General features: G+C 40.1%; 1 protein-coding gene across 1 annotated transcript; it reads right to left on the bottom strand.

Annotated features, from left to right (window-relative positions):
* Window positions 1-3,068: 3,068 nt before the first annotated feature.
* LOC140426942 (transcriptional activator protein Pur-alpha-like) lies at window positions 3,069-9,851 on the bottom strand. Its single transcript, XM_072512246.1, has 2 exons — window positions 9,755-9,851; window positions 3,069-4,599 (listed from the first exon to the last, which is right to left on the bottom strand). The coding sequence occupies exon 2, from the start codon at window positions 4,550-4,552 to the stop codon at window positions 3,752-3,754; it is 801 nt and encodes a 266-aa protein (XP_072368347.1). The 5' UTR covers window positions 4,553-4,599; window positions 9,755-9,851; the 3' UTR covers window positions 3,069-3,751.
* Window positions 9,852-16,554: the final 6,703 nt, after the last annotated feature.

Here is a 16,554-nt window from a genome sequence, read left to right as displayed (position 1 = left end):
CCACAGAATGTCTTGTAAAATTTGAATTTGGGAATTTTCTCTATGCTACCAAACTCTACATAAATTACATTATTATGCAATGTGAAGCTTGCGAGTGTGTATGGCCAGCAAATGTCAATGTTGCGCTACTTCTATTTTATATTTGGATAATCTCAAAAAATCTGCAAGCCATTTTCATCTTAAAAGTACATTTCCAACAAAATAGTCTACCACGAAAGATTCTCAAAAGGAATTTATTAGGATTGTGAAAATACAACAAAAAATATTTCTAAAACTTCTAAAATTAACTTCAGTTCTGACAATTAAAAATTAAATCAGCACCATGCTTAATTGATAGTAAATGGCAGTAAATCAGTCAAATATTTTAGCTAAAAGTTTTGAAACAGACTGGAAAGGTAATAATGGTATCACATTTTGACACTTAGCAAGTTTTACAAACTGAGACTTTAAACTTAAAGCAAAGAAACTTACTAGCATACTATTTTTGGTTTTCTTTTAATTGGTTCCTACTCACATACTGTAAATACTAAATTAATTCTAAATTTGACTCCTTGCCAAAAATGCATTTCTTTATGCACAAGCAATTTTTCTGATAATAAAAGTGCCTTGTTTCAAAGAAGTTGATAAAGATCAGAATTTACCAATTCAAATTTTAGAACTTTAACTAGTGTACGGTCAGGCTTGCAAAGGATAATGGGGAAGAAACAAAAAGTACAAATATTTAAAAATCCCAGTTATTGCACATCACTCATCTACTAAATTTAATCACGACACCTCTTAAATCTGTGGCACTTTGCAAAATGATGGCAGCAGGCTTCTACTCAACTTTTGTGCACAATTCAGGCCAACTCTACTGCTTGACTGCAAGTCAAATGTACTGCAAAATGTAAGGTTGTGTTTTCAAACAGATATTCCTACTGTAAAATTATGCAGATTTAAATCTGAGAATAGTCATTTTATGAAATTGTTTTGAGCCATATTAGTTGCCATTCCTTGTATGAAAATAGCCATATTTGAGGTTCGTTATCGTAGAGAATATGGTAGAATTCAGACAAGGCAGAATAGCTTTCAGTAAATATCATTGAAACCAGTGTCCGCTGGTCTGATTAAAGCCAATGAATCTTCGAACTGCTGCACTGCAAAGCTGCTGGCACTGGGAGCAAACTGGCAAGCACACAAATTCAAAATCATGTACAATATATGAGTGGAGGTGGGGCAGGTTTCAGGTCATTACTTAAAACAAGGGCTGCCACAACAATTGCTGTATAGTCTGTAAATCATTCAATAATGTACTTTCATGAAATAAGCAATTTATCATTGGATTTGTATGAAATGTATAGTTTATACTTCTAGTTATTAACCTCTTCTACATTCTTGGTTAAAATCAAGTAAAATTACATTTGATTGCATTTACTGATCTTGTCCTGTTGTAATCGTGTTTTCAAATTAAGTCTCTACCTGTGTGAAATCTGTTATTTTGTAATATGGATTACTTGAGCAGTAGTATTGGATAAATCAGATTTTGCATGACTGGTTAAGACCAAACATGGGAGTGGAAGTGGTGGTGGGGATAGAGGGTGGTGAAGAGTCATCAGCAAATTTGAAAAGCTGATTAAGCTTTTGTGTTCGAAAGCAATTGCCTATTCTATATATTGGATGTAATATAAACATTATTTTTACAGGAAACTTTGCGCAAATATATCTGATTTCAATACTTACTTCTAATATACTGATCTGTTTAATTACAATTGAACAGTGATAGGGTTAGTGATATTTATTGCCCAGTTTCGCACTAGTTGGAACTCCGCTGCTGAAATATTGTGCTACATGAATATAACAACTCTCAGATTACAGTAGCACCTAATTGGTTTTGCAAGTAGTAAAAGGCAACTGGCAGGGCAAGTACTGGCAATGGCTGTTAAACTCAGCATTATAAAAAAATACAAAAAAAAGCATCAAATGTTACAATAAAAATTCCTTAATGTTACATTGTCATTTGCACCAAATCTTGGAAACCCTCAAATAGTAGATGAGAAATATCTAGGTTCACAACTATTAAGAGATGCCTAGTATAAATGGCTAAACTTCTCCACTAAGCAATGAAGTATGAATGTGCTTAACAGTAATATTTAGTACCTCATGTATACATTTTACTGTACAAGAAATTAAAACACTTATGCAAAGTGCGGCTCTGATTTAAATGACTTGAGCCAGGAATTATGGTTTACACATGTTTAGATCAAAGCAGCCCTTGCTTTACTGACGACGGGAAAGCATAGTTCTGAAAACTTTATCACAATGGTTGTAGAATTCTATAAACAAACCACACAAAAGCCTAATAGTCTAAACTATATAACAAGGAATTTTATCTCTACATAATCCCAAATAACAAGGTCACAACTGACTAAAGAGCTACAGAAAAAAACTGGGAAAAACCCAGAAAGAACAAAACAAGACCTTTACAGTGATTAGTGACCTAAAAATGTATGTAATACTTTCAACTTGCCAGCAACAGATAATCCACATGAACGCAACAGTCACTAGCAACCAGTAAGACGCAAAACATTTTTATAGGTTGTACGACAAAAAGAAAATAAATCAAATTATGAATATAATGTTAATACTGTGATATTATAAAGTGCAGAATAATCTGTGCCTTTAGAATGATCTAAAATATGATATTAACCAAACAGGAAATGTAATCTGGAAGAGATGGTCCCAATAAAATGTTGTAATCGACACGTCACTCACTCAGATTCCCACTTAATATTAAGATGACCCCCTTCCCCTACGAAGTAAATAAATGCAATTTCCTCTCTTTACAGGTAACAGTAATTCAGGCAACAGCTTGCTACATGAATGCACCACATTAAAAGTTCCTTATCAATTGTTAATTATGTACCATCTGATAGAATGCATATAATTTGACAACTAATCTAAATACATTAAATACCAGTAACTCACATTCACAGTTAAGAGCAAAATTATCATAACCTAACTTAAAATGTGCTACTTGCTTTGTTAATCATAGGTTAACATTTGTCTGTAAAAATCAAACAACTTTGCAGTTCATTTAAATGCCTTTTTTAATAATTTGCTTCATGTTCACAGAAGTTCCACTGACCAGTTTTATATGTTTAAGGTCCAGATGCAATGCATATTGTATAAAAGAGAGCACTTCTTAATAGTTTTACCTTGCATGAATAAACCTATGTACCTTTTAACTCTACAGACTTCTGCATTACATTTAACAAAGCTCAGACACACAGCATGCCTAGCCCTCATATATACACATCTCTAATCACAGGTATATAGGGTGTCAAATATACTATAACCTCCGTATAATGTTTGAAATTTGGTAACAAAATGAGAAAACTAAAAATATTATTTACGTGTTCTTCTAAAATATCTCTCATTTTGTGCTAAGTCAAATGTTAGCTCACATGAAAAGGACTTATTTCATTATAATTCAGCATATTATCTGACGATTGCAAACACTTTTAATAGCTTGAACGTGTACAAAAGTCTTGGTTAATTAGGGAAATAAACACTCAGTTTTTGTTTATCAAGTAGGAAACACAGTTCATAATGTTATTACTTAGCAGCTGCTTACGGTTTACACGTTTGATAAGTGGACGAACATCCAGCGATGGGTGACAAGTCGAACTGTCAGTTGTGGAGGTTTGGTGGGTGGTGCTCCCTCGTAGTTAAACAGTTACAGTTTTACAGGAAGTGTTTTATTACAGTTTTATCAGTCTTCCTCCCCGTCATCTCCGGGAGCTTCTTCTTGCTGCTCAGATCTTTTCTCCCGCTGTCTCTCCTGTATTTTCTTCATCTCCTCTGCGTATTTACTGAAAGTATTTCCAAACTTGGCCCACACTTTGTACGGTATCGTGATGGAATTGCGGTACGATGGTTTCACCTCACTTACTCTCATAAAAACGCCATACTTGTTTGACCCAACGTCAAAGAAAAATCGTTTGTTGTCCACAGTGAGAGATGTCCCTTCGGGCAGCTCAGTGGGTTCCTCCTCGATGCCATAATCATCGATGAGTTTAGCGAGTGCATCGCGAAATTCAATCAGCCCCTGAGCGGGGAGGGCGATAGTCTGACCCTGCGAGCCAAGGCCATGTCCCCGGTTCACGGTCTGGCGGATCCGTAGGAACCGGCCCCGCTGGTTCTCTTTTAAATCCATGTAATATTTGCGGTTTTCCCGCACCAGGAACTCACTTTTCAGAGCTCGCCGCGGCTCGTCCGTCTGCATGTCCGGGTTGCTGGGCCCGAGCTGCGCGTAGTGCTCGATGAAATCGCCCAGGTAGTCGCGGAACTCCACAGCAACAGACATGGAGAGAGTTAGGCGACTTTTATTGCCGCCTGCTCCCACCTCCGCTATCTTCAGGAAGCGGCCCTTGACGTTCTGCTTCACGTCCAGGTAGAAGCGCTTGTTCTGAATGTCCACCCTCTTGGAGGCCAGTTCCTGCGTCTCCTGCTGCAGCTGCTGCAAGCTCGAGCTGACCGCCCCTTGCTCGCTCCCACTGTCTCTATCCGCCATGATGGTAGCCTTCTTCCAAACTCCCAGCAGCCGGCGATCTCGCGAGGCTGCAGCAAGGGAGGACACATTCAGTTAGAGCCGCCCTCATTGGCGCCGAGCGCCAGCACAACCCGCCACCCGCCAATCGACAGCCTCCTTACAAGCCCCCTGCCTCCCGGGCTGCCTCCAACTGCTCAAGTATCGCGGAAAAGCAGCTGATGTCTGCCCTGGGCAAAGTGAGACATTCAGCACCGATAACAGAGGGGGGGAGTGACGGGACAGCATTCCCTCCCTTCCTTCCAACAAGCATCTTCAATCACTCCCCGCTTCACTACCCCAGCTAACTGTTCCGGTGCTATTGAACCCCCCCCCCCCCCCCCCACATTAATAACACAATGTGCTAATTTTGCAATAGGTATTTATTACCTGACAATTGAGCCAATTTTGGATAATCGTTCAGGCTCAACAAATGTTGAAACATCAACACAATGTGGGACATAATGCAACTCGTGCTGTTATCCTGTGCATATCGATAACAGCAGTTGATAAGCAAAATGGCTGCATTTCCCAGCAAATGCAAAAAGCGGTCACAAACATAGTAAATAAATCAGTGGCACTTTCATGTGCCGGAGTGACACTTCATCTCGTCGCTATTTTGTTTTGCACGTCAAATATTACTTTGCACATCTCAAACCAAACTACACTAACAGGCGTTTCTTTTGGCAGAAACTGGAAAGCAACCAAGAATATTCAAATTGTAAGACTGAAATGTTCCTTTATTTTTACTGGAAATCGGGTTTATTCAAATGGAGAAATATAGATAATCGCCCCCAAAGTTGCTACAATATCTTCACAATCACTTGTAACCCTTCCACAGATTTGGTGAAATGTGTCTCTTTCTCTGATAAAATGTCAATATTTTGTATGCAATTTCATGGCAGTAAACGATTGTTCGTACGTTGCGTATTTATTTTCACTAAACTGAGTGGCAATGTACAATAATTATATTTAGCATATTTGAAGATTTATCCCATGTTCGAAGCAAATTGCATTTTCCTACACCAATTTTGATTGAAAAGGAATATCACGAGAAAAAGGAAAAGGCTCGACATATTACTAATGATACTACAAAAATGTAACTGAAGAAAAGCCTGGTAGTACAAAATTATATTGTGCTCCGTTTCGGAATGTCTGCATATTGTTGGTTAGAAGAAGATGTAACGAGAGTAGTTTCGGTTTTCAATTTTTTTCAAAGCACTGGAATATAAATCTTTACATATTCCACCTGATGGTTTATAAACGTATCTGATCGATAATAAATCTAACTTTTATGTTATTTCTTCAGACAGGTTCTACTTACTGGGATGAATCGCTTTCCCAATATGTTCATGATTAATACAGTACGCAACATCATCTGTATTTCACGAAATGCTCCTAGAAATGATCCTAACAGTTTGAGACTCAAAGAAAAATGGACACATTATAAAACCTTCACAAGAAGGGGATCAATAATTAGGAATATAAATTTCGATTAAGCATGTTTGTGATTAAAAGTAATAGAAACAGCCCTGTATGTAATCGTTAGTTCATCAAAATCTATATATACGTCGTTCACACGGAAATCCAAATGCTCAAAGGACATTGCATTTTTCAATTTTATTTTCTCCGGCGAAAGTGAAGTCACACAAATAAATCTAAGTCTCTATTTTATAAGGTGTGATTGAACTTTTTATGTGATTAATTAAGCAGTCAGAATATTATATTTAGACAAAGTACCTTTTATACCTGCTCCGTTTACCATTTTTAGATGCGCGGGTATTTTGTTCCCTATGGCGAACTATGGCAAGTGAAGTCACAGCACAGACGACAATCTGTGTTGCATCGTTTCAGATAAAATATTTTAATATGTTAAAAATCATAAACCTTTTCTTATTTCAGGTAAACTTATTTTTAGTAAAACATTTCACATTTATCCCAGCAGGGGCAGTGGTTTTCTGATCATGATGTTTCAAGTCTCACGACTGTGTGGGGCAAGATTGATGGACCAACTGGACCAAATGGACAGCCTTCCTGACTGGCATTTACATATGTTCATAGAATCTTGAAGTTTTAATGAATACCCTAACGTGTTTGGAAACTAGGTAGGAAAGAGAACCGCTTTGAAAACAAAACGATCACGAGGTCTGGCAGACTAAACTTCTGACAACGCAAAAGCTCCCAGTTATTTAGCCATAATTAACGCTTTAGAAGGGGCTTTCGAAAAGTCTGATCACTACACTACAGTTAACATTCTCAATTTTAACCACAGAATAAATCCTTGTTTCTAATTTACACCAGGTCTCAAATGCAAAAGATGCTTCAATAAACCTCGTGAAGAGATTCGCCGAACATTTGGAATGATTTTACCGAAACTAGCGGAAACGAAATTATTCAAACCCAGATATGTAAGTCATTTAAAATATTTCCATTCAGACTTCTTCTAATAGCGGATTTATTTATTTCTGATAATATATATAGAATTTGTACTTAATAAACTTAAACCTTAAGCCGTGGTTGATCGTGGCTCAGTTTATTGTTTTCAATTATTGGCAATATGGGTGTGAATGGAAACTTTCACCCTCTTTAAAATCATTTAGTTACTCAGAATGTTAATAGTAAAATGATTTAATTTTGCCACTCTTAAATCCTTAAATTGTTCACTTGATTTCCGTAAATAGATTAAAGCAAGAAGTTTGCAATGACCAAATCATTGTCACAATAGTAACCCCCTTCCCCCCACCCGTGTGACGGAACGTGTGTTTCATCCTAAATCAATCAGATAAGAAAGAACGTGCCCAACCCATATCAAGTCAGATAATGCCATTTCAACGCCAATAATGTGTTATGCTTCATTGGAAATTCTTGGGATAACGTTGCCTTCAAGAAAGGTATACACTGTATTGAAAAACAGTTGTTCTTCATCAGGGTTATTTTCCGCTATCCTTCAATATATTTGACTCTGATGAGGAAACTTCAGTTTTATCTCCTGCAGAGAGCGAGCAACGAGTGCAGATTTTACAGTTAAAAGCAGTTCAGTCAAGGGTCATCGCTGAGATAAATATGAGTTATTCCTTTAGACAACATGTTAACGTTTCTCAAGGGCCATGGGTGTTGAGGAAATGATATTTTTCACTATTTCATGTCCATACTTTCGTAGCTTTATTGAACGTTCCTCTTATCACGAGTTCTCCGCCAATGATTATATGTACAAAGAACATCAGACCCCAACGTGGTTACCCTGACTTGTTAAAATGATTAAATAAAAACAGAAACTGCTGGAAATACCCAACCACATTCGATACTCAGTCATACTGGGACTCCGAACGTTAAACCTGTTTCTCTCTCTGTTCGCCCTGCTGGGTATTTTCAGCACTTTCTGATTTTATGTCAAATTTTCAGCGTCCGCAGTATTTTGCAGTATATTAAAATGATGCACGGGTTGTTTTTAATATTTTGCAGCAACTTCACAGTAACTAGCGAAGGCTTTTTTTGTCTAACAGTCGAATATTGCGACAGGAATTAGACAGAAAGTTATTTTTTATGAATAGCCCATTTGAAAAGTGCCTGATGTTTTTAAAAATGGGTTATCTGTAAGATTTCGAGAGCAGTAGTCAGTGTTTTCTTTGTATTTCTTCAAAATAAGCTAATGAAAAGCCTTGCTACTTTCAAACATTTTAAAATAAACCTCTTCCGTCTCCTTAAAGCACCAATCGTTAAGCTTAAGGTTTGATTAGTAATTTCTATCTAGGATCGACTCTTCATTAGCCCCTCGAAGGACGAGAAGGTACAGATTTCCTTTACTCCTGGAGTTTTATAAGGGCAGATTTCTCAATCACAATGCCCTTGAAATACATTTGTGAGCACACGTGCACTTTACATAGACAGTGTGAAGAAAATAAGTCTTTATTTCTTTCAAAGGATACTTCAAGGGCATTGTGTTTATAAAGATAAACGTTATACATTCAGCCCTTTTCATCCTGAAACCACTTGAGCAAGTCACAATATAGCTTGGGAGTTGTTTTTTTGCCACTTCGCACGCCACTGCCTCATGGTTTGTCATTGACGCGTGACAAGAGTGCATACGCGGTGATAGCAGATCCTTGTCACGGGATACAGAATAAGTTAACATGGGACATTTTTCGAATCGCCACAGAAACCAACCTCGGGCACTTTGGTTATAGAACACATGAAATTGGGACCAGCATCCGAAGCAATCAGTACGCGTTTACGAAAATAATTTCATAGGCCTGCTATGGTTTAGTGTCTTCTTAATGAGCAATGCATATCCGAGTTGATTTTGCATACACTTGTGTGTTTATATGGAAATATGTCCACATCATCTGTCTGTTTAAATCTTACGGCAATGGACAGAAGAGGATGCTGAGCGCGCTGCCGTATTCCAAAATACAACCCATTTCTCGCTCCAGGTTTATAATAATACTTCCAACCAAAAACTAGTACATCACATTTATATCAGGTTCTAAACATTTTCACGAATTGTCACGTATCAGATTGTTTTTACAGAGGAAAGGTTAGTGATGTTGCGCGTTGTCAGCTGCTAATACAAATATTAAAACAACATAATGGAGAAGGCCTGTGGGTTATTGATCATTTATTTTATCTACACAAATTACATTTTAATAGATTACGATTAGATTGCCGTTATATTTATAGAGTTAGGAAGGTAAGTAATTTCGCCATTAAATGTCAGAGGTGATAGCCACAGCGAAGACATGACTAAGGCTTTAGACATCAGAAATTAATCTGTTGTCTGGATGCTTTACATAATATGCTCTGTTAAAATCATCAATCAAAGTACTGTAACAACTAGCTTTTAAGTCCACCAAATTTCTCTTAACATTATTAAAACCTTTATTTTCTAAAATGCAGTATATTTTTATATTTCTTATATTGATAGTCTGTTGATCTTCGCACAATATATAGACACCAAAGCACTGACATGCGTTTCATTAAGGCAGAGCTCCTTCCACCAATAGGAATGGACTTTTGTAACCCAAAACTGAGCTAGCAATATTATTGACAATGTAGCTGCCTTTAAAAGAAAAAGAAGGAAATGTGCCCACTTGACATGCAGAAAATATAATTAAAATGGTAAACAGCAGGACTGCGACCTTACCCTGCAGCTTTCCTGCTCGCAGACTTTGCAGATTTAGGTGTAATTACCTGTCAGAACTATGATGGCCGAACAGTGAAGTGCAGTTTATGAGGAAGGGCCTGATCAGAGTGCTGCCACCTTGGCACAATCGATGGTGAGAGAAGAGAAAGCGACTCGTCTCACGACATCACGTTCTCCTGCGTCCGACACGATCTCCAGTACGTCAGGGCAACGTACTGCATGGTCTCGGAACTTCAGCAGGATTCCAGGAGTCAGAGGAGTTGCTGCTGATCCTCAAAAGGCCACTTCCAACAAGAAGGGAGTATTTTTTTTCCCATTCGCTCATCATAACGTGACATTTATATGTTTTTTCTTTTGCAGAGAGTGCACCCGTAACGCAAAAGAAAAGTAGCTACTGCGTTTCTTCTTGTCAAAAGACTCCATCATGTCCTCTGCTGGTGGTGTATTCGTCCCGGGTTAAATACTCATCATCTGTCTAATAACACTGTCTCTGGTAGTTTTGTAGGTTCCTCAGCGAGGAGATTCTCGTACATTATATGGGAGCTGATATTTCGGGAGTTGTGAAAGGTGCCATTTCCAATACGGTTAAAATGGAAGCTGACCAGAGAGGGAAAAAAAGTCATTTTTGTAGTTCAACCCCACTGTTGCCGTATGCTGATAGGCTTGAAGGCTTCTGGAAATTATTTTCCAGTTTCACATATTATTGGCATTACCTCAGTTTGTCTTTTGTTTTAAACAGTGCTGCATATTTATGTACATATACAACTTCACTGTATAGCATTTAGAAATGTTTTCCTATATCTGTACATCGCAATGGTGACAAAAGTCATTGAGCCTGCTCCGCCAATCAGTACAATTCAAAGGGCTTGCTCTAATATGGGTGACCTTAAGAATCATGCTTACATAATCAATATTTGCTTGTGTAGATCTGAGTATTTTTGTTTATACGGTCGCAAGGAAGATAATTGTGTAAATCTTGAAAATGGAAGAAAGTAGCACTTTTAAAAGGATCCTTCAGGCTAATGAAGGGATAGTGGCTGTGTTAGGAATGGACTTGGCAGGCATCTTCGCTTAGAACAATTGTGCTGAACTCAGTAGGTGAGACACCACATAGTGAGAAAGAGGGAAGGGTTGATGTTGAAGGGAATAAGGTTAATACAGATGGTGAAGGTGATGTTGGTTCAAAGTTCCAGGAAGCTAGAGGAAGGAAGGTCAGAATCAAGAGCACAAGAAAATAACAAGAGGGCGAGAAGAGAGATTACAAGCCAATAGGCTAGCATTACATGAACAGGAGAGAAATACTGGATCTGCCCCCCAGAAACAAGACAAGAGGAGGGAAATTTCCGTTACTTACTGTGCTTAAACAGTATATGTCTGCTTGAAGTAGGCAGAAGCAGGAAGGAACTGTAAAGTGATACGAAGTCTAATCCCAATAAATGAAAATTAATAGAGCGTAATGAGGTACAGTGAGGGCAATATGGTTAGCATTGCTGCCTCACAGCACCAGGGACCTTGGTTCGATTCCAACCTCGAGTGACTGTGTGTGGAGTTTGCACTTTCTTCCCATGTCTGGGTGTGTTTCCTCTGGGTGCTCCAATTTCCTCCCACAGTCCAATGATGCGCAGGTTAGGTGGATTGGCCATGCTTAATTGTCCCCATAGTGCCCAAAGGATACGTGGGGTTACAGTGATAGGATGGGGGAGAGGGCCTAAGTAGGGTGCTCTTTCGGAGGTTGGGTGCAGACTCGATGGGCTGAATGGCCACCTCCTGCACTGTAAAGATTCTATGATTTTATTCTATAAAATGTTCAGGAAGGACCGAACACCTGAAAGCAGACCTGATAGGAAGGAAAACATTATTTAGCAAAATAGTCTGGTTGGAGCTTCCTATTGCAGAATGCAATTCTAAAATTCCAATGAATAGGTAATTCTAGAAGGTAGTGTTTAGAGAGTTGAAGTTATTTTCGCCAGTGGTGGAGCAAAGGGAGGTGAATCACAAAGGGCCAAAGTTGGAGCAATGGCGAGTTCTTATGCGGAGGGGTTAATAGTGCTGGTGAAGATTCTGATAGAGATAGGGAGGACCAAGAATTATCAGGATTATGTGATCATTATCATTAACATGTCCCTGTTCATTGGACCATGCCGTGCACAAATTGTCTGCCATGTTGCATTGCAACAGTGACTATACTTCAAAAGTGCTCCATTGGATGTGAAGCGCTTTGGGATTCCTGTAAAAAGGAATTTTAATGCAGTCAAACAGGATCCATTCAATCATTCTAGTATACTAGCCAATCTCCTTTGGCATTGCTCATAGGAAGTTGGAGAATAATTGGTATAATGGAGAATGTGTAATTGTAAGCAAAATTAAAACTATAATGGCCAGATTTTTCTATCAAAATAGCAGTGAGGCTAATGGTATTCCTTGTTATTTATGCATAAATTATATCAACAGCTTCAGACAAAGGACAGACATGAGGCTAAACACAAAAATCCAGAAGTTGCTCTTTTGGATGCACTGCTCCGCCATTAACTTTGTGGAAATGATACTTCACAAACGGCCTTACCATAGAAACATACTGAGCTGCATGAAGTTGCTGTACTGTCATTGTAGATACAAATTAAACTCATTACAGAAGGTTAAGTATTGTTATTTCAAGTCTAAAACGTGATACATGTTAATTACTGCCAATCAACCTGCCTGGCACTAGGAATTAACTATTATAAGTGTGGAGCCCTGAGGTGGCATAGTGGTTACGCTGCTGCCTCACGGTGCTGGGAACCCGGGTTCGATTCCGGCCCCAGGTCACTGTTTGTTGGAGTTGGCACATTCTCCCCGTGTCTCTGCGTGGGTCTCACCCCCACAACCCAAAGATGTGCAGGCTAGGTGGATTGGTCACGCTAAATTGCCCCTTAATTGGAAAAAAATAAGTGGGTACCCTAAAAAAAACTTTTTAAGGTGTAGAGTCCTCGTGATACAGGTGTTAAATCATTGGAATATTAAAATGCAAAATTTTAAATTTAAACATTTTATTTCTTTTTTGTGTCCTTTTTTTCTCTCAATCCAATCTTTATTTCCGTTTCTGCACCTGATCTATCATTAGACTTTATACTTACACTGTTTATTTCACTCCTTCAATTGATTTGTTATGGAGCTACAATGTTGCTTAATTTTTTCACTCAGCCCCTAGCTGCCCTGTTTCCCTTGTTGTAATACTATCTTGCAAAAGATTTAAAAATCTAAACGTGCAGGGCAAATTTAACTAATGGTAGTCACTGTTCAATAGCCTGCTGGAGCACACTGTGACCAAAATAAATCATTGTAAGAATTTGCAAGTTGGGATAAGATGTGCATTTAGAAAGTTATATATAATATATATAATAAAAGTTTGGGGAAAATGAGAGTCATAATATGTCTAATTATTTAAAGAGCATTTACAACAACAACGTGAGTTATGCTGTGTCTGTAACATCAAACATTACTCCAGGCTTCCCGGCTGCCATTGCAGGCTTCCTTTTTTAAAAATTTATTAATGGGATTTGAGCCTCACCAGCAAGGTCAGCATTTTCTGTCCATACCTATGCAGCTGAGTAGCTTTAACACATTTCAGAGGGTTGGTAAACATCAATCACATTCCGTTTTGCCTTGTGTAGCATGAAGACCAGGTTGAGTACAGACAGCAAATTTCCTTCTTTAAAGGATATTAGTGAATCAGATGAGTTTTTACAGCAATCCGTAGTTTCATGGTCACTATTGCCACTCAATTTTTTTTCCAGATTAATTTAATTAACCAAATGCATGTTTGCTAGCTGATCGCTAGTCCAGGCCTAGGATCACTATTCCAGTAATATAACCACCATTCTACCATACCCTGAAAATACTTCCATGATACAGTAAACAGCATCATCTTGGTTCTACATTTCAGATGCAGTACTTAAGAATTAATTCAGTTATTGCAATGACTGGTTTCATAAAAATGGTAGATTTTTAAGCTTGGGAATGGTATGGTATAAAAGGGGAACATTTCTGAAGGGTATTTCTGATCTTTAGCCTTTTCTCTAGAAGTTCCACCATTTCCAGCTCGAGGACCCTGCAGAAATTCCAGGCAGATATTTAGAGAATGCTTGATTAACTTAAAATAGTGCCATGTAAATTATATTTCTGCCCCCTCCAGTCTTCTGTGTATGAAAATAATTCTTTCTTGCCACATTAAATTACTAGTTGTTAATTAGGATGCTTCACCTTGCATCTTATCAGGATTCAATAATACCGAGGTTGATGTTTGAAAGCTTTCCTTCCATTTTGCTTAACTGATGAAGTGCATGCCACAGCTTCTGCTTTCCCTGAACACTTTTTAAAAAAAATATTTTTATGAAGGTATTTGAAAATTTTAATAAAAATAACATTAACAATGACATCAACATGGTATAATAAATATTCCCCCCCCCCCCCATCCCAATCTTCACACACCCCAACCATAAAACAACATTCCGGCCCGCCGCCCCCCCCCCCAAACCCTGGAATACTGCACCTGCTGACATTTTAATTTTCCCCAAGCAAGTCGACGAACGGCTGCCACCTCCAAGTGAACTCGACCATTGACCCTCTTAAGGTGAACTTTATCTTCTCGAGACTGAGAAACCCAGCCATGTCACTAACCCAGGTCTCTACACTCAGGGACTTCGAGTCCCCTCCACATTAACAAGATCCGTCTCCGGGCTACCAGGCAGGCAAAGGCCAAGATGTCAGCCTCTTTCGCCCCCTGAACACCCGGCTGTTCCGACACTCCAAAGATCGCTACCTCCGGACTCGGCACCACCCGTGTTTTTAGCACCGTGGACATTGCCTTAGCAAAACCTTGCCAAAACCCTCTAAGCGTCATGTGGACATGATTTGCTGGACTTCCCGCGCACCTCGCACACCTGTCCTCTACCCCGAAAAGCTTACTCATCCTAGCCGCTGTCATGTGTGCCCAGTGGACTACCTTAAATTGTATCAAGCCAAGTCTTGCACATGATGAGGAGGTATTAACCCTGCTTAGGGCATCTGCCCATAGACCTGCCTCTATCTCTCCTCCTAGCTCGTCCTCCCACTTGCCCTTAAGCTCCTCCACTGGAGTTTCCTCCGCCTCCGAAAGCTCCTGGTAAATATCTGAAACCTTCCCCTCTCCCACCCAGGTACTGGAGACTACTGTATCCCCCGTGGCAGCAGCAGCGGAAAGGCCGGCACCTGTTTTCTCAGGAAGTCTCGCACCTGCAAATACCTAAACCCGTTCCCTGCTGGCAATTCAAATTTGTCCTTCAAGGCTTTCAAGCTGGAAAAGTTCTCATCTATAAGTAGATCCCCATCTTTCTAATTCCTGCCCTTTGCCATCTCCGGAGCCCACCATCTAGCCAACCCGGTACAAATCATTGATTATTATAAATCGGGGTCCAATCCGATGCTCCCTCCACTCTCTTATATCTCCTCTATTGCCTCCAGATTCTCAAGAGCCGCCAGCACCACCGGACTTGTGGAGTATCGTGCCAGCGAGAATGGAAGAGGTGCCGTTATCAGTGCTCCTAAACTGGTGTCTTTGCATGACGCCGCCTCCATCCCTCCCATGCCGACTCCTCCCCCACTACCAAATTCCTGATCATGGCTATATTAGCCGCCCAGTAGTAATTGCAGAAGTTCAGCAGCGCCAACACCCCCCCCCTGACTGCGCTCCAGCAACATTTTCTTCACTCACGGGGTTTTACCCGCCCACACAAAGCCCAAAATAACCTTATTCACCCGCTTGAAAAAGGCCTTTGGGATGAAGATGGGGAGGCACTGAAAGACAAATAGAAATCTGGGGAGGACCGTCATTTTCACGGTCTGTAACCTCCCTGCCAATGATAGCGGGAGCATGTCCCATCTCTTAAAGTCCCCTTCCATTTGTTCTACCAGCCGGGATAGGTTTAACTTGTGCAGTGCCTCCCATTCCCAGGCCACCTGGATTTCCAGATACCGAAAGCTCTTCCCTACCATTCTAAGCGGCAGCACTCCCAGTCTCTTCTCCTGTCCTCTTGCCTGGATCGTGAACATCTCGCTTTTCCCCATGTTCAATTTATACACTGAAAAATTGCCAAATTCCCCCAGGATTCGCATTACTTCCCCCATCCCCTCCAACAGGTCTGAAATATACAAGAGCAGGTCATCTGCGTAAAGCGAGACCCCCCCCCCCCCGAAACAGCCCTTTCCAGTTCCTAGAGGCTCTTAACGCTATGGCCAATGGCTCTATGGCCAGAGCAAACAGTAACGGGGAGAGGGGGCACCCTTGCCTCGTCCCTCGGTGTAGTTTAAAGTACTCTGACTTCAGCCGGTTCCATACGTACGCACACTCGCTACTGGTGTCTGATACAGCAACCGCACCCAGTCATTAAAGCCCTCACCAAACCCAAACCTTCCCAGCGCCTTCCACAGGTAATTCCACTCCACCCGATCAAAAGCCTTCTCCGCATCCATCGCTACCTCCACCTCCCCTCCTTCTGAGGGCATCATAATAACATTCAAAAGCCTTTGAACATTGGCTTTGAGTTGCCTGCCCTTTTCAAATCCCGTCTGGCCTTCCCCTATCACCCCTGGGACACAGTACTCTATCCTTGTGGCCAGTATCTTAGCCAGCAGTTTGGCATCCACATTCAGTGGAGAAATTGACCTGTATGACCCGCATTGCCCCGGAACCTTCTCCCGTTTCAGGATCAATGAAATAGAGGCCTGCGACATTGTTGGGGGGAGGACTTCCTTCTTTCTTGCTTCATTAAATGTCCTCACCAGCAGTGGGATCAATATCTCTGAAAACCTCTTCTAGAATTCCACCGGGTAG

This window comes from Scyliorhinus torazame, chromosome 7 (assembly GCF_047496885.1).
Source record: "Scyliorhinus torazame isolate Kashiwa2021f chromosome 7, sScyTor2.1, whole genome shotgun sequence".
NCBI classification, from domain to species: Eukaryota; Metazoa; Chordata; class Chondrichthyes; order Carcharhiniformes; family Scyliorhinidae; genus Scyliorhinus; species Scyliorhinus torazame.
Note: the sequence above shows the minus strand (reverse complement) of the source record. Positions and strands in the feature narration are given on the sequence as shown.

Bases quoted from the DNA above. Each gene is read 5' to 3' on its own strand.
- LOC140426942 (XM_072512246.1), bottom strand. From the start codon at position 4,552: ATGGCGGATAGAGACAGTGGGAGCGAGCAAGGGGCGGTCAGCTCGAGC.